General features: G+C 56.2%; 1 protein-coding gene and 1 pseudogene across 1 annotated transcript; one reads left to right on the forward strand and one right to left on the reverse strand.

Annotated features, from left to right (window-relative positions):
• Positions 1 to 3,773: 3,773 nt before the first annotated feature.
• Positions 3,774 to 17,684, reverse strand: LOC137855313 (maestro heat-like repeat-containing protein family member 2B). Its single transcript, XM_068679350.1, has 37 exons — positions 17,549 to 17,684; positions 16,555 to 16,624; positions 15,993 to 16,248; positions 15,554 to 15,676; positions 15,255 to 15,420; positions 14,950 to 15,048; positions 14,460 to 14,611; positions 13,995 to 14,138; positions 13,739 to 13,831; positions 13,376 to 13,445; positions 13,151 to 13,264; positions 12,991 to 13,064; positions 12,620 to 12,739; positions 12,371 to 12,478; positions 11,754 to 11,916; positions 11,450 to 11,632; positions 11,054 to 11,106; positions 10,718 to 10,825; positions 10,305 to 10,424; positions 10,065 to 10,187; positions 9,804 to 9,959; positions 9,449 to 9,571; positions 9,068 to 9,147; positions 8,716 to 8,854; positions 8,504 to 8,596; positions 8,073 to 8,177; positions 7,750 to 7,873; positions 7,455 to 7,567; positions 7,208 to 7,360; positions 6,823 to 6,977; positions 6,488 to 6,650; positions 6,022 to 6,209; positions 5,173 to 5,310; positions 4,864 to 4,975; positions 4,527 to 4,670; positions 4,142 to 4,324; positions 3,774 to 3,998 (listed from the first exon to the last, which is right to left on the reverse strand). The coding sequence occupies exons 1-37, from the start codon at positions 17,682 to 17,684 to the stop codon at positions 3,774 to 3,776; spliced, it is 4,869 nt and encodes a 1,622-aa protein (XP_068535451.1).
• A 1,043-nt stretch (positions 17,685 to 18,727) lies between these two features.
• On the forward strand, positions 18,728 to 21,048 carry LOC137855732 (toll-like receptor 1; annotated as a pseudogene).
• Positions 21,049 to 21,072: the final 24 nt, after the last annotated feature.

Below are 21,072 nucleotides of genomic sequence, written 5' to 3' on the forward strand. Positions count from 1 at the left end.
GACTTGGATGATAGGAAAGTCACATGAACGGGTATCTTAGGTTTTGATACGTTTGTTGTCTGCACCTGCCATTTCATTTGAAAAATAAAATGTTTGGGGTTTCTTGATTTCTTTGGGAAATTCAACATTTCACAAATCGGCAACGACAAGAAGTCTGTGGGCATTGTCCAGATTGGCAGATTTGGGTCTTTTTGCCTTTCTATATTTTACCATATTTGGACTGTAATTTCAAAACAATGGGGATAAAAATGTCCCTGCATGGAAGAATGATTGATGAGAAGATAGGAAGGGAAGCTGTAAGGGGAAGTCACCAGTGGAATTCTACAGTAATTCATACTGGCATTTTCTTTTGTGTTCAGCAACTACCTGGAAAGGGAGAGAAGCAATGAGATAAAATAGTTTGCTTATATAGAATCATAGAATCATAGAATATGCTGAGTTGGAAGGGACCCTTAAGGATCATCAAGTCCAACTCTTGACACCGCACAGGTCTACCCAAGTTCAGACCATGTGACTAAGTGCACAGTCCAATCTCTTCTTAAATTCAGTCAGGCTCGGTGCAGTGACCACTTCCCTGGGGAGCCTGTTCCAGTGTGCAACCACTCTCTCTGTGAAGAACCCCTTCCTGATGTCCAGCCTAAACTTCCCCTGCCTCAGCTTAACTCCGTTCCCGCGGGTTCTGTCGCTGGTGTTAATGGAGAAAAGGTCTCCTGCCTCTCGACACCCCCTTACGAGGAAGTTGTAGACTGCGATGAGGTCTCCCCTCAGCCTCCTCTTCTCCAGGCTGAACAGGCCCAGTGCCCTCAGCCGTTCCTCGTACGTCTTCCCCTCCAGGCCTTTCACCATCTTCGTAGCCCTCCTCTGGACACTCTCCAACAGTTTCATGTCCTTTTTATACTGTGGTGCCCAGAACTGCACACAGTACTCGAGGTGAGGCATATGAAGACATTCAGAGTAGTGAGGATGAGGGAAGGTGTTAGAAATGAGGTCAGAAAGACCTTGTAAGACTGAGTGACCAGTCAATAAAATGGCTGATAAAATCAGTGCAGGTAAATGATGCACACAGGAAAAAGAGTCCTTGTTTCAAACACAGGCAGATTGACTCTGAGCTGGCATGTGCCACTCAGGAGCAAGGCCTTGTTCCCCATTATTGACAGTTTCCATAAAAGTATCCATTCAATGCATAGCATTCAATAAATAAATAAATAAATAAATAAATAAGCAGGAAGGAGTAGAAAACTAAAACTTCCATGCCACTGGCTCCATAGTTTCCCAACATCATTAAAACTATGTTTCTGATTCCCCACATCTCCAAAAGTATACAATATGGGAGGGAAACAATAAAACGAGCACATGTATATAATAGGACTTTCTATCCTGGAAAAATTAAGTCTTACTGGAGATGCAAGGTCTCCAAAATCACCACAGGCATAGGCATAGTGTTTAGAGACTAATAACCTAACAGACTAAATTGTCTATTGCGATAGAAAGGAATGTGAGGAACTTACATCAGACAGAAGAGGCTCGAAGCAAATAAATTGCTCTTCAGACAATATGAAGAATCTTTGCTGTAGATGCTGGTGTATGCTAAAAGTTTCCATGGGTTTAAGCAGAGTTTGGAATAATTCTTGGAATAGAAGTCCAATGAGAAGTATGTCACATAAAATACCATGGGTGGCTCAAAGAGTCCTGAGCTGCAAATGGCTTGAATAGCAGGAAGGTACCTAGGGGAGGTATTATGTGCTTGTCCTATTTTTATTCTGTTCTCTAGACAACTGCTTTTTGCTGCTGTTGGGTACAGAACAGCGGAGCAGATGAACCTTTGGTCAGATCCTAGGAAGCTATTCTTCTGATTTTAGCATTGTTGCCCCATTTTTGACCTGTGCGGTAAAGATGAAGTTTGGAGTCTCCTGTGTATATTTTCTGCGGTTTTGTTATGAGCTGAAATTGATGATGGAGAGATTTTTTAATGCAATTTTGCCTACTCATAGGTATGTATAAAATCTTGTTTCCCCACCTAGTTCTCTTGTTCAGAGCACCAAGATGCTTACAACCAAGGCACCCGCAGGATCAGTTTGGGAAGGATGGCATCCCATGGGAGCGACTCCACAGCACAGAGGACAAGAGTGACCAAGAAGGAGCAGTGAAGTGCCATAGACTGACCACAGCCCCCATTCCCCTGCGCCGCCTGGGGGGAGGAGGTGGAAGAGGGTGGATGGCCTTTTGGGTTTCTTTCCTTTGTTTCTCGCTTCTCTAGCTTGTTAGGAATAGGCAATGAATGGGACTGTCTCCCTACTCTGGCCTGTCAAGATCATTGTTGAGCAATCTCCCCATCCTTATCTCAACCCTCAAGCCCTTTGCATCCTCTTTTCTCCCTGTTCCTCTTTGAGGAGGGGGAGTAAGAGAGCGGTTGTGGTGGAGCTCAGCTGCCCACCCGAGTAAAACCATCCCAGAAGCGCATGTTGAGAACTGCTTTGGAGAGCAGTTTTCCAAAGATGCCCAAGATGAGTTCCTGGAATGTGCAAAGGGTGCAAAGGGCTCTTTAGTGAAACCTGGGGGAAAAAGTTAAGGTCCAGGTTACAGTAGTATACGTTCTCTGCGCTTCTCACGAAATGTACACGTTGGGAAGAGGAATGGCAAGCAGATTCTTTTTCAGGGAAGAAACCAATTTGGAAGGGCGACGTTTGCTTTCTCCCATTTGCCAGCAGCCTCTCCTGATCGCGGTGACGTTTGCTGGATAACCCTGGGAGGCCTCCCGGTTAGGTCCACCAGCTCCTTCAGAACCCATTTGTGCATCCTGCCAGGCTTTTCCCCACAGGCCCCAACGTGCCCCCCTGGCCCTACGAAAAAGACCCTTTGTCCGCAGAGGGGAGGCCACGTGGAGTTGGATTTCCCCAAGGACACAGCGAGCGCTGAGACCACGTACATGTACAGAGTTTTATTGCCCACAGGGTGCCACGGTCACCTAGGGCCTTGTCTGCCTTCTCCACGCTCGGGTGTCCTCAGTGCTGCTCGGGCCCTGGAAAGCTGCAACAAGACAGACAGAGCTGTGAGCAGCCAGCCCAGGCAGCTGTGCCCCCTGATCACTCCTGATGCTTGCTGGATCCCTGATCTCCGGATCACTCCTTGATGGTTGCTCAAGCTTTTGAAGGAACTCGGAGGCAGGTTGCAAGGCAAAGCCCTGCGTCCCTGTCTACCCCATCTTCAGCCATGGGACACAGCACGGTGTGTGCCCTGTTCTGCAAAGGCAGGGCCCGGAGGAAAGAGCAAAGAGAAAGCAGAGGCCCCTACATCGCTCTGGTCAGGAAAGGGAGTGGGAAGTTCCAGTGCGGGCTCTCACCAAGGATTTCGAAGGTCGATGGGTGCAGCCTCTGCCCGTTCTCTAGGCAGCCTCTCCTGGCTACGTCACGGAGCCTCTCCAACATGGGGGGGGCGTTTCTGGCCTAGGGCAAGACAGGAAGGCACAAGTTCACGGGGTCCAAAAAGATGCCTTCTGTTGCTCCTCAGCCAGCTGGGGCAGGGGGAAGGGGAGAGGCAGGGCAGGGCCACAGGGCCCTGACGTCTCGCTGGAGCACAGCTTCCTTACCAGGTAAGTGCAGAGCGCATCCTGCAGCTCTTGTGCACCCAGCCTCTCGCAGAGAGAGATGATGTCCTGTGGCCGCCTCAGCCCCATAAATGGAGCACAGAGACTGAAGGTGATCTTGCACATCTGAAAAAGAGAGTTGTGCCGTCATTCCTCCTCCAGCAGCGTGTCTGGGACCTGCCCAGGGAGCTCAGCCAGCCACGCCTGGGCCGTGGCCACGCAGCTTTCTGGGGCTTTGGGAGCAAGCTCCAAGGGCACTTACGCTGGCAACTGCAGAGTCGGGATCCCGGAGGTGCAGGAAAAGGCTGACCCATGTTTCCGCCACTTCTCCGGCAAAGAACGACCGCTTGCTCGAGGCTGAGGAGGCCAGGACTGAATAGAGGCGCAAGGCCGAGTAGCGAAGGTACTCTTCTTCCTGCAAGCAGAAAGCCGTTTGTCAGCTGGGTAACGAGGCCGAAGCAGGCACTCAGCCAGCAGAGGCCATCCAGGCGGCGCGTGCAGGCCCCTGCCCACCCCACGCTTCTCAGAGCAGCGGCAGCAAGAGCTGGCTTCACTCACAGACTCGAAGAACATCTTGGTGGCCCTGGCGATGTCTTCAAAGGCCGATCCCAAGTTCACCGCCTGCAGCACCCTCACGAGCTCAGCTAGCGCCAGCATGCTTTCTGCAACCACCTCGGGACAGGCAGTGTCCGCCAGGCTCTGTTGCAGCACCTGGACAACTTGTCTCCCGTGCTTCCGCACCTGCAAAGCCAAAGACGTGCACAGACTTTTTTACTCTGACGTTTGGCACCCAATTTGCCCTCGGCAGCCCTGCTGGCATCAGGGAAAGGAGCCCTGCTTTTGCCTTTGCCGCTCTGTCCAGGCCCTTGAAGCAGCTCTCCCCCAGGGTCTTGCTAGGGAGGGGAATATCCCTGCAGTCAGAGCGCAGGGAAATCCGTCTCACCTCCACGGGCATGCTGCCGGCTGCGTTGCCCAGAGCTCTCGCTGCCAGCTGCCTTATGGTGCTGCTTCGGTGCTGTGCTTTCTCAGCCAAGACACGCAGAGTCTTCAGGACGTTCCTCTTCTCAAGAGGCGGCTCCTTCATCAGCTGCAACAGAGCAACACAGCCACGAGAGTCAGGACACAACCTCAGCCCAGGCACAGCACACAAGCAGGCTTCGCACAAAGGAGTCTCGATGGGGACGCTTGCTTCTCATCTCTCCCCACAGCAAGAGGCAGCCCAAGCAGCAATGTCTTTCAGAAAAGCCCTGGGGAGCCCCCCTGCCCTCCTACTGCCTCACCTCAGCAAAGAAAGCCATGGCCGTCAGCTGCAGGTTTGCTGATGGGTAGCGCAGCCACTGGGAGAAGATCTCAATCAGCTCCCGGGAGATGAGCTGGGCACGGAGCAGGACACTGCACAAAGAGCACAAGGGGCAACGCCCGGTCAAGTGGGAAGGCTGCAGGCTGCCACCGCGGACTTGCCCTCCTCCAGCACAGGCGCTGCTCTGCCCTGCACAGAGCTCCCCGAGCACGCAGGAAAGGGCCCCGGCAGCCGTTCCCCTGGGCGCAGCCACCGAGAGGAAGGCGAGATGCTGCCCTGGGGCTCTCACCTCGTCAGGAGGCACATGCCCTCGGCATAAGTGCGGGGGCTCTCCAGCAGCGCCGACATTTTCTGCCTCCAGAACGGCGTCAGCCAGCTCTTCTCAGCGCATTTGCTCAGCACTGCCATGAGAGTTTTGCAGAAAGGCCTGGGAAAGAGCAAGAGCCAGAGAAGTCTCAGATCAGAGCAGTGTTCCGCAGGGATCTTACAGAACTTACAGGGACTTAGCAGAGCAAGAATGCTCAGCAGCTTTACGAGCCGCTTCTTCACTCATCCCAAGCTCCAGCGACGGAGAGAGAGGCAAAGAAGCGCAGAGGCAACGCTCTGTAGCCACCAGGTCTGTGGCAAAAGCCGGCCAAAAAAGCAACTGTCTATTTAAGCCCTGGCAAGGTGCCCTGTTGTGTTGTGTTGTGTTGTGGGGGGACTGATGTGAGCACTCGAACCTCCCCAGGGAGGCAGCACCGCCTGAGTGCAATGCTTGGTGCACCCTGACAGGCCGGGAATTACACCGGCAGAGCCTCCACGGCAGGAAAGCACAGCTGCCCGTGGCCAGAGCTGGGCCACAAACCCTGCGAGGATGTGGCAGCTGTGCTTGTGCTCCCTGGGAGTCACCGCCCAGGAAGACCCTCAGCACACAGACATCTCTACCACAGTGAAAACCAACTTTGCACAAGCCATCGTGCAAGAATGACAGAGAGAAAAACAGAGAAAAGAAAGCCCCAAACAAACAGGGATGGGAGGAAAAAAGCAAATCTGCAGCCTCAAGTGGCCTCCCGCCTAGGAAGCAGGACAGGAAACAACCAAGCATGCATGGCCAGGCAATTCAAGCCCCCCTTGCCCTGCCCCTCCTGCTCCTGACCTGCACACGTTGCCCTCTTGCCGCTGATCCTCAGCGTGCCCTCTCCAGGGGCTGAGGGGCGCAGACAGCATCTCTTCCCCCAGTGCCTTGCTGAGCTGCAGCAGGAGCCCAGGGAGGAGGGAGGGAAGCAAGCTCTGGACCCCCTCCTTGGACTGCACGGACACCATTACGGAGATGGCACGGGTGACCTGCAGGGAAATGAGAGCACCCGACAAGCACCCGTTAAACAAGAGCTTTGCCACCAGCCCCGGCCCGCTGGCTGCCTGGGGCACTTCTACTGCCTGCACGCCCCGTCTCCATCTCCGGGACAGCCTTGCAGCCTGGGAGCAGCGGCTGTCCCGGCCGTCCCGAACTGCTACCGCTGAGACACTGCAGCAGTGTCGAGACGCTTGCAAAGGGCACCCAACGCCTTGCCCTCGGACTGGGAGTGGGGGAGCAGGCACAAAGCCTCTGCCACCGAACGTACAGTCAAGGACTCCGGAGAAGGCTGGTGGGCGTGCAGCCTGCGACTGGGCGAGCTGGGCTGGGAGCTGTCGTCTCCCACTTTCTTCAGCTTCCTCGCTAAGCGCTTCAGCACACCGAGGCCAATGCTGGCTCTCCCCAGAGTCCTCCACAGCTCCAGTGTGTTTCTGCCAAGAGATGTGCAACCATGAGCCCGTATGCTCTGTTACCAGTGCTACAAGCACACCTCCGACATTTGGCTGGAGGAGAAGGAGCTGCTGCTCCCCTTGGATCGCCCTAGGGAGGGGAGGCAAGCTACGGCTCTCTGAGCCCAGCAGGAAAGGGAGGAGCGCATTGTACCTGTCCAGAGGCACAAACTTCTCAAGGATGACGTTTATCGTGAGCTCCCGGTGATGGCGGGCCAGGATCAGCACCGCATGGTGCACAAAGTACACGAACGAGGGCTCCAGCATGGACTCTGTGCAGGTGTGCAGGGCGGAGACGATTCCTCGCACCTGAAAGAAGCAGGGGAGAAAGAACGTCTTGGCACGGGAACATGGACGTTCAGCCCATGAGCCACGCCTGCTCCCTTGCCACGCTTTCACGCTCGAAGGCGAAATTTCACCCCTAGCACCCTGCCCGAGCCCTGACTCTGCACCGAGAGCTTCTTTAGCACACAAACGGCAAGATGTGTGGTGCGACAGCCAAAGCAAAAAAGTCCAAGGCATGGCAAAATGTCTCTTACGTCTGGACCAATGTCCTTGCCACACGTTTCCAGAAAGGTGAGCATCCAGTTGCCTGCAGCACGCACGCGGCTTCCTCTGGAATGCCGGAAGGGCCCCAGGATGGCATTCATGAAGTCTGCGGCCTGTTCTTTGGGGACGTTTTTGCAAACGACCTGGAAAGATGCAAGAACCAGGAGAGATCGAGAGCCCGTCACGGCTCCGCTCCAGCTCTTCAGAACATAAGGCAAGCTTGAGGGCACTCCTTACCTCTGCGATGCGGATGGAGGTCTGGAGCTGCTGAGAGGCGTCGCTGCGAGCACTCAGCCCCTCACACAAGCTCGCAGGGTCGTCTGTCTCCAACAGCCTGTTCGTGGCCTTGGCTGCAACGAGCACGGGGAGAAAAGGGGAGTCCCACTTAGGGCAACTGAACTTCCCTTCCCAGCCTTTGCTGAAGGCCAGGGGAGTCAGTCTTGAACTCGCTGCAGCGGGATGGCCCTTGCCAGGTTCCCGCTAGGCCAGGCGGGGCAGAGGGCCGGCAGGCGCCTGCTCTACTCACACTCACCTTGGATGTGGAGAAGGGAGCTGAGGCAGGCAGCGGCCAGCTGGCGGGAGCTGCTCGTGGGCTCACAGGTCAGAGGCCCCAGCAATCCCGCCAAGGCGCCAAACGGCAGGTAGGCACCTCTTGTCTGCAGGGGCGAGAGGAAGAACAAGGGCTGGAGGTGGCCCCAGCACTCCCTTGCGTCTCCCAGCCGCGCCCTGCTCAGGCCAGGACTGGGCAGAGGGGGGCTGGGCGCTGGGGGACCCCACAGCCCGTGCACAGCTGGGCAGAGCTGCCCTGCCAGGCCCCCTTGCAGCTGGGGGCACACGCTGGGCATCCTTCCTCACCTGAAAAGCCACTCCATCTCTGCAGTCCTCCAGCAGCTGGGCGCAGACCTGCAGGGCTTTCTTGCACACCCACGGCTTGTCCGAGGAGAGCCAGAACCACAGCACCTGGGGCAGAGCAGCTCTGTCTGCCAAGGGGCATCTTTCCCTTCCCGCCATCCCTCTCCATTTCCCTCCCTTCCTGGCACTTTCCCTGCGGCACTGCCCCACTCTCTTCAGACGCACCTGCTCCCACCCAGGAGCTTTTCCCTGCAGCCAGCTCCCTGCTGCAGCCAGCCAGGGGCTGCCTCTTGGCTTTCCCCCCTGCAGGGCCCACTTCTTGGCCTCCCCGAGCTCACAGTCACCTGGCATGGCAGCAGGAGGTTCCTGCTCCTCTGCTAATTCCCCACTGGTGACAGGAGGGACGCTTGCCCCAGCACCCCATGGATACTCACCTCGGCGATGTCTACCAAGTCGACAGGGCTTGGCTTTGCCTTGAGCAGGACTGCCATGAGCCGGCCCAGAGCCTTCGTGGCCATGTGCAGAGACTGAAAGCGGGGGAGAGGGACGCAGATGCAGGATCACGGCTGCTGCCAGCACACAGCTTGTGCTGGGGAGGGCAGCTTGTCCTGAGCGAGAGGTGGGCAGGGAAGGGACAGCAAGTTACCTGGAGCTGCAGCACTGCCTGCTCTGCGTTCCTGATCTCCCCAGTCTGCTCAGCCGCTGAAGGAAGTGGCAGGATGGCCCGGCAGCAGTCAGACAGCAGGCTGCAAATTTCCTTGCTGCTGAACGAGATCTCCAGCTTGCTGGCAAGGGGAAAAAGGAAGACGAGGGAAAACAATAAAAAAGAGGAGTTCCTAGCACTCTCCAGAGAGGGTCACATGGCATCTGGGCTTGTCCTCATCGACAGCCCCAAATGCAAGCAGCCTAGGCTGGGGCAGGGAGTGCTGCTCTTTGGGAGCTCCCCGACAGGAGGAACGTCATCCCGCCTCACAGCCCCCGCAGCTCCTCGCTCTTACCTCCACTGCTCCAGGGCCAGAATCACCTTCAGGTGCAGGGACGCTGCCGGGAAGTCCCAGAGCGTCGTCTTCATCAAGTTCTGCAAGAGAAAGTTGCCAAGTGGGCATTGGGCACAGGAGAGCTCTCGCATCCTGCCCAGGGACGGGCACTCCTGCCAGACACTGGCTGCAGCGCTCCCGCAGCTCCCACAGGGGCGCTGCAGGATGGAGCAGCTCCCCAGCGGCTGCCCAGCCATGGCCACTGCCTGCCAGCACCCAAGGGCCCCCCCCACCAGCTGGGGACACGGCTCCAGGAGCTCCCACGCGGCTGAGGGAGACCTTCCTGCCTCCTGGCATGGCCCCAAACTCCCCTGCAAGACAGCCCTGGCTCTGGGCACTCACCTGCAGGATCAGCAGCAGCTTGTGCTTCAGGACAGGATGGAAGCTGCCCAAGTTCCCCGCAGCGTGGATGGCACAGCCGACCTCAAGGATGCTCTGCGCCAGGGCAAGATTGGTCTGCAAGTTCTGGGGCCCAAGAGAGAAGAAAACCCTTGGAACTGGAGGAAGGGCCACGGGCTGCAAGAGGAACATGTGCACGCGGGGGAAATCTAGGGGAAGCGCTTGGATCTTTGTGCTGGGACAAACCATTCCTCGGGGGACCTTGAGAAAGAGACAGCCAGGCTCAGGATGCCCTAGCATGGAGGGCTTGGAGCTGGGGCACCCAGCAGCCCTGCCCCTGCATGCCCCGAGCTCTCACCTGGCTGCTGGAGATGGAGAGCAGCAGGATGTTGCCCGCGATGTCTGCCTCCACGTGGGCGAGCAGTTGTTCCTTGGAGGCACGCAGTGCCATGCTGCTGTGGGCGAGCATGACAGCCCTGCAAGTGGCCTCAGCTCTCCTGCTGGCCTGGGTCGTCTGCGTTGCAAGAGATGCTGTGAGACGTCCGCCCCATGGCCCCCCACAGCCCACAATGAAGAGCAGGTGGAAGACAGCCAGGGAGGGAAACCCCAAACACCTCACCTTCCTGCCTCTGGAAACCCTAAGGCCCCGGACACTGCTCGAGGTGGCAGCAAATGTTGTCAGTGTCTCCAAGGCCAGGCGGAAGTGGCTGTCGGCGGCTTGGCAGACGAGAGCAATGATTCCCTGCAACAAAAGAGCGAGGGACAGTTGGCACAGGCCCAGCCGTTCACAGTGGCGGGCAGCGATGAGGAGCTGGAAAAGGCCTGGAGCAGGGCCCAGGGACAGAGCAGGGAAGCTCACCTGGGCCTCAGATGGCTCCTCAGGTTGTGCTCTCATCAGATGGTGCAGCAGGTTCTCTTGGACATGTGGGAGTTCCTGACAAGCTCCCAGCGTCGTCCCAAGAGCCTTGTACAGGAAAGCCTGCAAGGGAAGAAGCCGAGCCCGAGATGCAGCAAGAGCCTGGCGTGCTGCAACGGGGCCAGAGCAGGACAGGCGCCAGCGCACGGGGAGCAGCCGAGCCCGGACGCAGGGATGGGCTTTCGCCAGCCCCGCTCAGCACAAGAGGAGGGAAAGGCCGCGGGGGGCAAGGGCCGGGGAAGCAGCGCAGACAGCCCTCGTGGGCAGAGCAGCGCCTGCAGCCCCAGCCCCAGCCCCGCACGTGGGCGGGGGCCCCGTGGCTGCGCTGCCAGGGGAGAGCCGGGCAGGGAACCGACCTTCTCCCCAGAGCTGCTGGGAGAGCTGTCCAGCCGCTGGCTCAGCGCACAGCTCAGGCGCTTGATCCAGGCGTCGTCCCCGATGGTTTCCAGGGATGCCCTCAGGAACTGCAGGAGAGAACAGGAGAGGAAGCGAATGCTTCTTGGCCTTTGACAAGCAGGAAGAGGCAGTGCCAAGGCACACGGCCACGCCAGAGTGGCCTTCCACGAGAGCTGTGGCCCGTGGGAGAAGGGAGAGACTCCTCTAGGAGGAGGAGTGGGGTGCCTGGGAAACACCCCTGCCAGCTGGGGAATGCCACCTCTATCTATATGCTACGCCTCCCAGGGCTGCAGTACCTGAAGCAGACGGCGCTCCCACTCGGCAGCGTCTGGGATGTTCCCCTTTCCTCCTAGAAAGAAGACAAAAACCTTGCTTGGGACCAAGCCACAACAGAAGAGCTGCTGCAAAGCTGGCCTGGCCCAGGGAAGCTGGTGGCTGCACCCGCTCCAGAGGCAGCCGTCCGTCCCTCCCCACAAGCACCGCCCCAGCAGGGCCATGGAGGTGCCACCAGGGCCGGGACGAATGGATGGCTGTGGGACCGCTCCCCCCAGCTTCAGTGCTGGCTCCCCGGCAGGGAAACGAAACGGCAGCAGAAGAAGCACTGGGCACCAGGCGGGGATTCCCCTTAGCCATGCTGGGAAGCTGACTTGCCATGCCCTCCCTCCCCTGCCCCCTCCCCAGCAGCACTTTACCTTGGAGGTACTGCAGCAGCAGGGGAATCTCGCTGTTCCACGTGGCCCCCACAGCTCCGTGGATCCTGCTGTGGAGGCTCTGCAGCACCAGCAAGGCAGCAGCTTGGAGGTCACTGCCCGCAAAAGGAGACCCCGCCACCACCAGCAGGCGAGCCAGCAAGTTGTGCGGAGTCAGCGTCGTGTCTGAGGGGAGAAAGAAATGCTGGGTGAGATGCCGAGCCACACCGTGCCCTGCCACGCTGCCGTCCCTGCAGGGCGCAGACCAGAGGGAAGCAGAGCTCCGTGGGGGAGTTGCTACTCCTACCTTGCAACAGGGCGTTGAGGACATCGGGATCCAGTTCGTGATGCTCGTGCCCTGCTGTCAGCTCATTTCTCTCAGCCAGGGCGCGGAGACAGCGCGAGAGGGGGATCAGCATGCCCGTGTACTTGGCTGGCATCACATAGATCAGCAGCCTCGGCCACAGGAGCTGTAGGCAATGAGACAATTCAGCCCGTCAGCATTTCTGCCTCAGCTCAGAGATGGGGAGGATGGTGTGCATCTCCCTGAGCACTTGAGAGCATGCTGGGGGGGAGCTTTCAGGTGTGCAAAGGGGGCTAGGAACAAATGGCCTGACGGAGAGGAGAGGAGAGGAGAGGAGAGGAGAGGAGAGGAGAGGAGAGGAGAGGAGAGGAGAGGAGAGGAGAGGAGAGGAGAGGAGAGGAGAGGAGAGGAGAGGAGAGGAGAGGAGAGGAGAGGAGAGGAGAGGAGAGGAGAGGAGAGGAGAGGAGAGGAGAGGAGAGGAGAGGAGAGGAGAGGAGAGGAGAGGAGAGGAGAGGAGAGGAGAGGAGAGGAGAGGAGAGGAGAGGAGAGGAGAGGAGAGGAGAGGAGAGGAGAGGAGAGGAGCAGCAGCAGCAGCAGCAGCAGGACAGAGGAGGACTTACTTTGGCCATCCCTCTCACAGAGATGTCCAGTGACCCCAGGACGTCCATGCACAGCCCTTGGAGAGCTCCTTCTTCCTGGGCTTCCTGGGCAGACAGGAGTCCCGCAGCCTGCAAGACACCATTGGGAACCCCCCGCCCCGCTTGCTCTCAGTTCCTGCCCCAGAAGGCTCAGGCGTGGCCCCAGCAGGCTCCCATGCCAGCCTCCTGGCAGCAGATCTCCCCAGGGAAGATGTTGCACGCTGGCCTTACCCTTCTGCTCGAGCTCTGGCTGAACTCGCTGAAGATGTAGCCCACAACGTCCCACGCTGAGCAGCTCTGGGCATTGGCACTGAGCAGCTCCCTGATGAAGTGCAGAACTGCCCTCCTCACCTGCCAGGGGTCAAGTGTGCTTAGCACAGGGCCACGGGGACCTGCCCATGCCGGCAGCGGCATCACCTCTGGCCGTCAGCCCTCCCTCCGGTAAACACGAAGGAGCGGGGAAATGGCTGCCTAGGTCCGAGCCCTTCTAGTCCAGCCTTGCCAGGCTCTGCCTCTGCCCTGAGGGAAAAGGTTGCTCTCCCATCCCAACCCCGAACCCGACCCCGACCCTGACGGCACAGTCCCTTCCCAAAGCAGCTCACCGGGATGCTGGGGTCCCTGCACACACTCTTGACAGCCTCCACCACCTCGGGCAGCTTCTCTGCCATCGCGGGCTCTGCAAGAGATCCAGTGAGGCATGCGTGGAGGCACAGCCCAGAGGGCGGAAGAGAGCCCTCCAAGCCCTGACCCCGCAGTACTGACCGTCACAGCGTGCCAGAGCACCGAGCAGACCCAGGGCTGCCACGCGCACGGCCTCCCTCTCGTGGCCCAGCTGGGACTCCAGGAACAGGATCGTCTCCTCTGGGCAGATGCGAGCTGTGGGGAGGAAATCCCATCCTGCATTAGCAAGCAGCTTACCCCCATTGCTGAGCTTTGGGAGAGAGCTGCCGGGACCCCACGGGGCATCGCCACAGCTCCTCTCCTTACCTTGCAGCAGGATGCACTGGCTCAGCTCTGCCTTCTGGTCCTGGCTGTGCTCTTTGGTGTCGGCAGTGAGCTGTGGGAACAAGGTGGGAACATGGTGGAGAAAGTCCCAGCAGCATTGAGAGGGCCCGAAAAGAAACGGCGCTGCCAGCTCTCATCTCCCTGGGCACTGGTGGCAAGAGGACCCCCAGCCAAAACCCAGCCCACCCCACAGCGTCCCCAGGGACCCACGCACAGGTCTGAAGCACCCAGGAGCCACCCAGGAGCCAAGGCCGAGCAGCATTCAAAGACTCGGGGCTCTGGAGTCCTCCCGAGACTCAGCCAAGAGGGAATTGCTGTGGCTGTGTGGGTGCAGGCTCCCCTTACCTCGCTGTACACGACGCTGTTAATGGCAAGACACTTGCCCTTGGGGACGGGGATCTGAACTTGCTCCAGGGCCTCCAGGAAAGAAAGGAGGCTCTGCAAGAGAACAGGAGAGGAAGAAAGGGCCGAAGCCATGTCAAGCCACTTGCAAATGGAGCAACTGTGCACAGCCACAGAGCTCCCCGTGCAAACAGCCCCTGAGCCCTCGTGCCACTTGCACAGACCCCACGGCCGTGCCAGGCCCTGCGCCACACCTCACCTTGGTCACCCTGGAGGCGTCTTGGACCGTCCGGTACTGCTGCAGGAGCCAGAGGAGCTGCTCCCAGACATGCTCCCGGTGCTCCTCCTTGTGCAGGAGGACACGCATCAAGGGAGTCATGGCCCCGATGACGGCTTGCTTGTCCTGGAGAGGAAGCGGGGAGGCCCAGCGTCAAAGGCTGAAGGCCTGCCCTGCCCACAGAGAGGCCTTCCCCTTGCCCTTTCCCTTCTGCCCTGCAGGAGATGGGCTTGCTCTGGAGGGCAGAGAGGTTTTCCCCACCCCTCACCCCCCGCCCTGCCTGCCCAAATGCCCTGGGCTTCAGCTGCTTCCCCGCAGGGAGCCCCCAGCCCCAGGCACAGAGCCAGTCTGGGGCCTTTTGCAGCCAGCCCGCTGGGCACAGACAGAGGCACAGGCACAGGGGACATCCCTGCTGCCGTCCCCAGCTGGGAAAGCAGCACTTCTCACCTCTTCCTCCTGGCAGTCCAGCCAGTTGCTTGCCACAGAGCAGAACACCTGGGCAAGGTTTTCGTAGAGCTGCTCCTTCTCCGTAGCAGGCAAGGAGCATCCTTTCCAGGTGCAGATGTAAACGTTGACCACTTTGGCCCACTGCTCCAGAGCTGCACCAAGAGAAGAGAAAAAGGAGCCTGGAGCAGGGAAGGGAGCGGCACCCCCCGCCAGCCTGCTGGAAGCCCCATTTTTGCCCATCAGGGCACATTCACCCAGTAGGAAAGCCCAGGAAGGCAGCAAAAGGACCCAGGAGTTCCCGGGCACCTTCACCTCCAGCCCACAGAAACCTTCAGCCACCCTTTCCAGGCGTCCCCAGTGCTTTGGGATGGCAGCAGCGTGGGCTCAGGCCCGCCATGCCCGCTCTGAGAGCAGAGCGAGGTGCCAGGGGCTGCCCTGCCCCTGCCCCTGCCCCTGCCCCTGCCCCTGCCCCTCCCCAGGGTCCACTCACCACCGCAGGCAGCACGCAGGATCCGGCCGCTCCCTAACTGGCCCACCACGGTGCGCAGCCCCAACAGCACCACGCGCATGAAGGGGATGCACTGCAGGGCTGAGAAGAGAGCGGAGAGTGGCCACGGTCAGAGCCCCCAGCCGGCACTGGCAGCGAGGGAGGAGGCGCTGCAGCCACGGTGCCCCCCAGCTCAGCACGGCTTGCGTGGAGAGGGGAAGGATCCCTTTCTATCCCAGCTCTCCCAGCCTGGCCCAAAGCGGGAGGGGAGGCAGGGAGGGAGGGAGGATGGCGGTGCTGGACCGTACCGTTGGTGCTGAGGAGTTTGCCCACAGTGATGAGCACGAACTCCTTGGAGATCTGCCCTGGGGCATTCAGCTGGGCCAGGAGCTCGGCTAGCACGAAGCTGAAGTGGGAGCGGGCCAGAGCCACCAGGACGTCACTGGCAGCCACCTTTGTGTCTTCCGTCACGCCCTGAAACAGAGGCTCAGGTTGGCTCAAGAGCCTCTGTGGGGCCCCAAGGCCAGCAAAACCTGTCTGTGTGCTCCGCATTGCCCTCCAATGCCTGGCAGGCTGCTCCCCTCGCCTCCCAAGAGCACCATCTCACCTGGTCAGCTGTCAGGTCCCAGGACACCTCTGCTAGCAGCCGGTTGACGACACCGCACTGCAGGCAGCTGTCATCTCCCCACAAGACGCTCTCCAGCTCGCAGTAAGTCTGCGCTCTGTCGCCCTGGGGACAGAGCACCATAGGGATCAGTTGCACTTGCTTTGCTCCTCTTGCCAGCGCGCCGCCAGCTGCCCGCCCTCGCTCTGCAGAGCCTAGGGATGTGCTGCTGGGGCTGGGAAGCTGCAAGAGGGACACAAAGCCCCTGGCCTCTGGGCTTGGGCAGCCAGGGGACCTTGGGATGGGGCCCGGGCAAATGACTGCTCCTTGAGAAGCTCCAGGCTGGGCACTGCCCTGTGCAGGGGCTTCTGGACGACAAAACCAGGAGGGCAGAGGCACCCTGCTCCCCCCGCTGCATCATGGTGGGGAGCCCCCAGCTCACCTCCTCGTCTTGCAGGCGCTCTAGCAGAGAAGTCACAACAGTGGCAGAGGTCGGGGCCGCTTCAGGGACAGGCCCTGGCACCCTGCCTCTGCCCTGGCGACGGCTACGTCTGGGCCAGCAGCCCACACCTGGAAGGAAGGAAAGAACGGAGCAAGTGTCATCGGTGCTGCTGGCCGCAGGGGGCTGGAGCTGGTAGGGACGAGGATCTTGGCCAGCTGGGAGAGAAATCTCCGCAGGAGACGCAGCCCCGAGCAGCCTGCTGGGAAGGGTCCTGCTTCAGCCCCCAACCTCCCTCCCGCTGCCCCTCACCGCTAAGGGCTCTCAGCCTCTCCATCGCAGCAGGATGTCCCCAGACAGACACAACGCTCTCTCTGGGTCCTCCTCCTAGCGGCCCCACAAGCAACTGGGCCACAGCTGGCACGCACGGCAGAGGGATGTAGGAGGGATACACTGTGACCTCAGCACCAGGGCCTGTTACCACACAGAGGGCCGTCCCTAGCTCATGGCTGAAGTAGACTTGAGGAGGAAACTTCGGCACCAAAATCCATCCTGGCAAACCTACCGTATCTTGGTCTGGTTGTCGCCTTTCACCACTTCTCCACTGGGGTCATAGAACCACAGAATGTCCTGAGCTGGAAGGGACCCACGAGGATCGCTGAGGCCAACTCCTGAGTCTCCAAAGTGTTATAAATGAGGCCTCAACTCAATCTGAATTTTGTAATGTTTATAAAACAAATATTTCTAAAAGGTATAAAGTAAACAGTGCTGGGTGTGCGGGGAGTCTACGCTCCACCAACACGCACACACAAACATCAATTTTCTAAATATACAGCACGTTGCTTTACATACTAAACCCGAGTATGCCTACACATACGCACAATCAGGAAAGGTAACAAACAATCCTCTAAGTTCCATAACTTACTAAAATCGAGTACGCCTATACATAATCACGAGCAGAAAAGGTAACAAAGAATCCTTGAAGTTCCACGACTTAACAGTCTCCATTTCCCATTCCTTTTCTTGATTACATACAAGTCTCCATTTTCCATTCCTTTTGACCAATATGTCTCGCTTTAAGTTGTCAAGCAACTCGGTCTTCAGGCCTTATGTATCTTAATCTTCCTGGATCGAATAAAAACATACCAGTCTCCTTTTCAAGGCCAATAGGCCTGGGTCAAAAGGCACGTCCAGGTCAGCAGGGGGTGGAACAGCAAAAGCCTTGGATGGCTGTAGCAGCAGAGGGGCCCATGGCGTAGCAGAAGGATCAGTAAAGGAGCCCGCAGCTCCCTCACTGTCTGGCAAACCACACGTTTCTGACTGTGGTCCCACAGGGCTCTTTAAGGCCTCAGAGATTGCTCGCCAGGTGCCGAGCAATCCCACCGCAACCTTGTCGTTTTTAGTAGCAGAGTCCCACACCTTGACCTCAATTTGGTCCCATGTTTCAGGCTCATAAACTGTCTGATTGTCAATAAGGAGAATAAGCTGTAAGGTTACCAGGACAGTCTTTGTTCCTAAGGACGTACATGTATGATTCCCCACAATGTGCAGCTGCTTACCAGCAAGGGGCAGCTGTGTGCGTGGCTCCGCTTCTCTCAGCTTGAGCTTCTCTCCAGCTCCGGTGTGCCATTTCCAGCGACTTTCTGTGCAAGCTTCTCTGAGCAGTTTGCTGACTATGGCTGAACCCATCTTCATGGGGCGATCAATGTCCCTGTTCCCATCCTGGTCTCCGTTCTGCTGGCCTGTTCCTTTTCATTCCTTCTTTCTAGTTCTTTATTGATGCCATAACTTCATTATATCGTGCTGCCTTTTTTCTCCTGAGAACAGGCTCCCCTCTTCTACCCTTCTCCCCACAGCAGTCCTTTTCAAAACCAACTTTTCATTGGTCAAACAACTTTGCATATAACAGCAACAGCAAACACCCAGAAACTTCCATGCCTTAACGGCTGGAGAAGAAGGAACCCGAGACTGCATGGCATCTCCTGAATCACCCTTCTTTGTTCCCTCTAAGCTCTTTTACATTCCTGATGGCCTCATCGTGAAGAGTCTGATGTTATCATCAACCTTGGGGCTTGCTGACCCCCATGGCCACGCTCCCACATCTCCCCCTTCTTTATTAATATCGACCATTTTCTTGACACGAATTATTACTCCATATATCACAACAGTATGCTAAACCAGAACAATAGATTAGTTCCATTGGAGTTAGTTCCACATTCAGACCTCAGCTAAGATGGACTTTCTGACCAGTGTCGTACAGAAATAAAGAGAGACTGGTTTATGTCTTTGCTAGGGCAATAACCCCAGTGTTTGGCATTCAATACTGAAGGTGCTGTTCTGTTTTAACTCAAAAATAAAATAAAAACAAATATCACCTTACCCAGTGTTCTCATCGTGTCCGCTATTTAACCCAATCAAAACACTGCTGTGGAACAGGAGAGAGATATGGTTCCTGGGTTTTTTGCCTGCTTATCCTATCATAAAGCATGAAAATACACCATCAAATAATAATTAAATAATGAAGGAATGTCTTAATTAAATAATAAAATTATTTAATAACATTTATTATACATATATAAATAATAAAATTAAGTAAACAAATCAGGAACTCCTCTCGTGAATGATAATAGGTTTATAATAATTGCTTTCTGAGTCAAAGGGAGAGGCAGAAAGTATGAACCTTAACAAAGTTGGTCTTTGATGGCTGTTGGATAGACGCTTAATGATACGATATGTTTTTCTTGTTGTTGTTACAGGATAAGAACAAAGACGGATGGATAAATATTGAGCATTGGCAAGGAACCATAAACCAGTACGGCAAAGAAAATGAGAGATCTCCAGAACTTTTTTGTTTATGAGTGTCTCTTTGTTTTAACTTTTTGGAACAATATCAGCCTGTCTGTGGAAGATGAACTCTTTACACCTGTTTCTAATAATTTTCCAGAAGGTGGTTCTGAGAAAAACATCATGAGCCTTCCACTGTTGTATAATCATCATCATCAGCGGTCCAAAGCTGATTACAATTGGGTTGTAATAGAAAACACTACAGAAAGCCTGTCATTGTCACAAATCACTAATAGCAATGTAAAAAAATTAATAACTTTGTTGTCTGATTTCGGAAAAGGCTCCAGGCTACAAAATCTGACACTGACGAATGTGTCAGTGGACTGGAATATTTTTCTTGAACTTCTTCAGACTATATGGCAATCATCCATTGAATATTTCAATATCAACAATTTTACGCAATTGTCGAACATTGAAAAATATAACTTCAGGTATTCGGGTACTTCCATGAAAGCACTGGCACTGAAGAACATTTTAGTCACAGATCTGTACTTTTCACAGGATGACCTGTACCGGATACTTGCAGACATGAACACTGAAGCCTTGACAGTAGCAGGATCCGAGATGATACATATGCTATGTCCTTCATCTAACAGTCCCTTTAGATACCTAAATTTTATAAACAATGATTTAACCGATCTGCTTTTTCAGAACTGTGATACATTAATTCAACTGGAGATATTTATCTTACAGAAGAATAAATTTGAGAGCCTTTCCAAGGTGAGCTCCATGACCAGGTACATGAAATCACTGAGCTATCTGGACATGAGCAGCAACTTGCTGCGTACCGATGGAGCCGAGGAGCACTGCCAATGGACTGAGTCTCTGAAGGAGCTGGACCTGTCCTCAAACCAGCTGACAGAGTCCGTGTTCAGGTGCTTGCCGGTCAATGTCAACAAACTGGACCTACACAACAACCAGATCAGCAGCGTCCCCCAGGGGATTGCTGAGCTGAAGTCCTTGAAAGAGCTGAACCTGGCGTCGAACAGGCTGGCCGACCTGCCGGGGTGCGGTGGCTTCTCGGCCCTGGAGATCCTGAATATGGAGATGAACTCGATCCTCACCCCTTCCGCCGACTTCTTTGAGAGCTGCCAGAGGGTGCGGGAGCTGGAAGCCGGGCACAACCCGTTCAAGTGCTCCTGTGAACTGCAGGCCTTCGTGCGTCTGGAGAGGCAGTCTGGGGGGAAGCTGTCCGGCTGGCCGGAGGCATACGTGTGCGAGTACCCCGAGGACCTGAAGGGAACGCAGCTGAAGGACTTCCACTTGACGGAGCTCGCTTGCAACATGACCCTGTTGCTTGTGACGGCTCTGCTGCTGACGCTGGTGCTGGTGGGGGTGGTGGCCTTTCTGTGCATCTACCTGGACGTGCCGTGGTACGTGCGCATGCTGTGGCAGTGGACGCAGACGAAGCGCAGAGCTTGGCACGAGTGCCCCGAGGAGCGGGAAACCGTCCTGCAGTTCCACGCCTTCATTTCCTACAGCGAGCGCGATTCCGTGTGGGTGAAGACCGAGCTGATCCCGAACCTGGAGAAGGGGGAGGGCAGCGTCCAGCTGTGCCAGCACGAGAGAAACTTTGTTCCCGGCAAGAGCATTGTGGAGAATATCATTAACTGCATAGACAAGAGCTACAAGTCAATCTTTGTGTTGTCTCCCAACTTTGTGCAGAGCGAGTGGTGTCACTACGAGCTCTACTTTGCCCATCACAAGTTGTTCAGTGAGACTGCAACAGCTTGATCCTGATTTTGCTGGAGCCTATCCCTCCGTATATTATCCCTGCGAGGTACCACAAGCTGAAGGCTCTCATGGCAAAGAGAACGTACCTGGAGTGGCCAAAGGAGAGGAGCAAGCGTGCCCTTTTCTGGGCTAACCTGAGGGCAGCTATTAACATTAACCTGCCAGTGGCTGAGGGGCAAAGGTGTGGAGAAAGGGATTAAGAACCTTTCTAATGCAGTTTCTTCTTCTTTTATTTTTTTTTAATGAAACAATAAATACTTTATGATTTCTATTTGTTGTCAATATATTTCACTTTGTGTTATAGAATACTATTTCTACAGAATTGTCTATGCTGCCTTACTAGAGGAAAAATTTACCCCAGTTTACTGGAAGTCACTTGAGATTGACACCAAGATATAAACTGAACGTGTTTTTTGAAACTGTACTTGAAATATTGTAGTAACTATCTCTCAGTGGAATAAAATCTGGAGCATTTGGTATAGTCCTGTAGAAGAGGGACTGAATT

The sequence above is a fragment of the Anas acuta genome, chromosome 4, assembly GCF_963932015.1.
Source record: "Anas acuta chromosome 4, bAnaAcu1.1, whole genome shotgun sequence".
In the NCBI taxonomy this organism is placed as follows: Eukaryota; Metazoa; Chordata; class Aves; order Anseriformes; family Anatidae; genus Anas; species Anas acuta.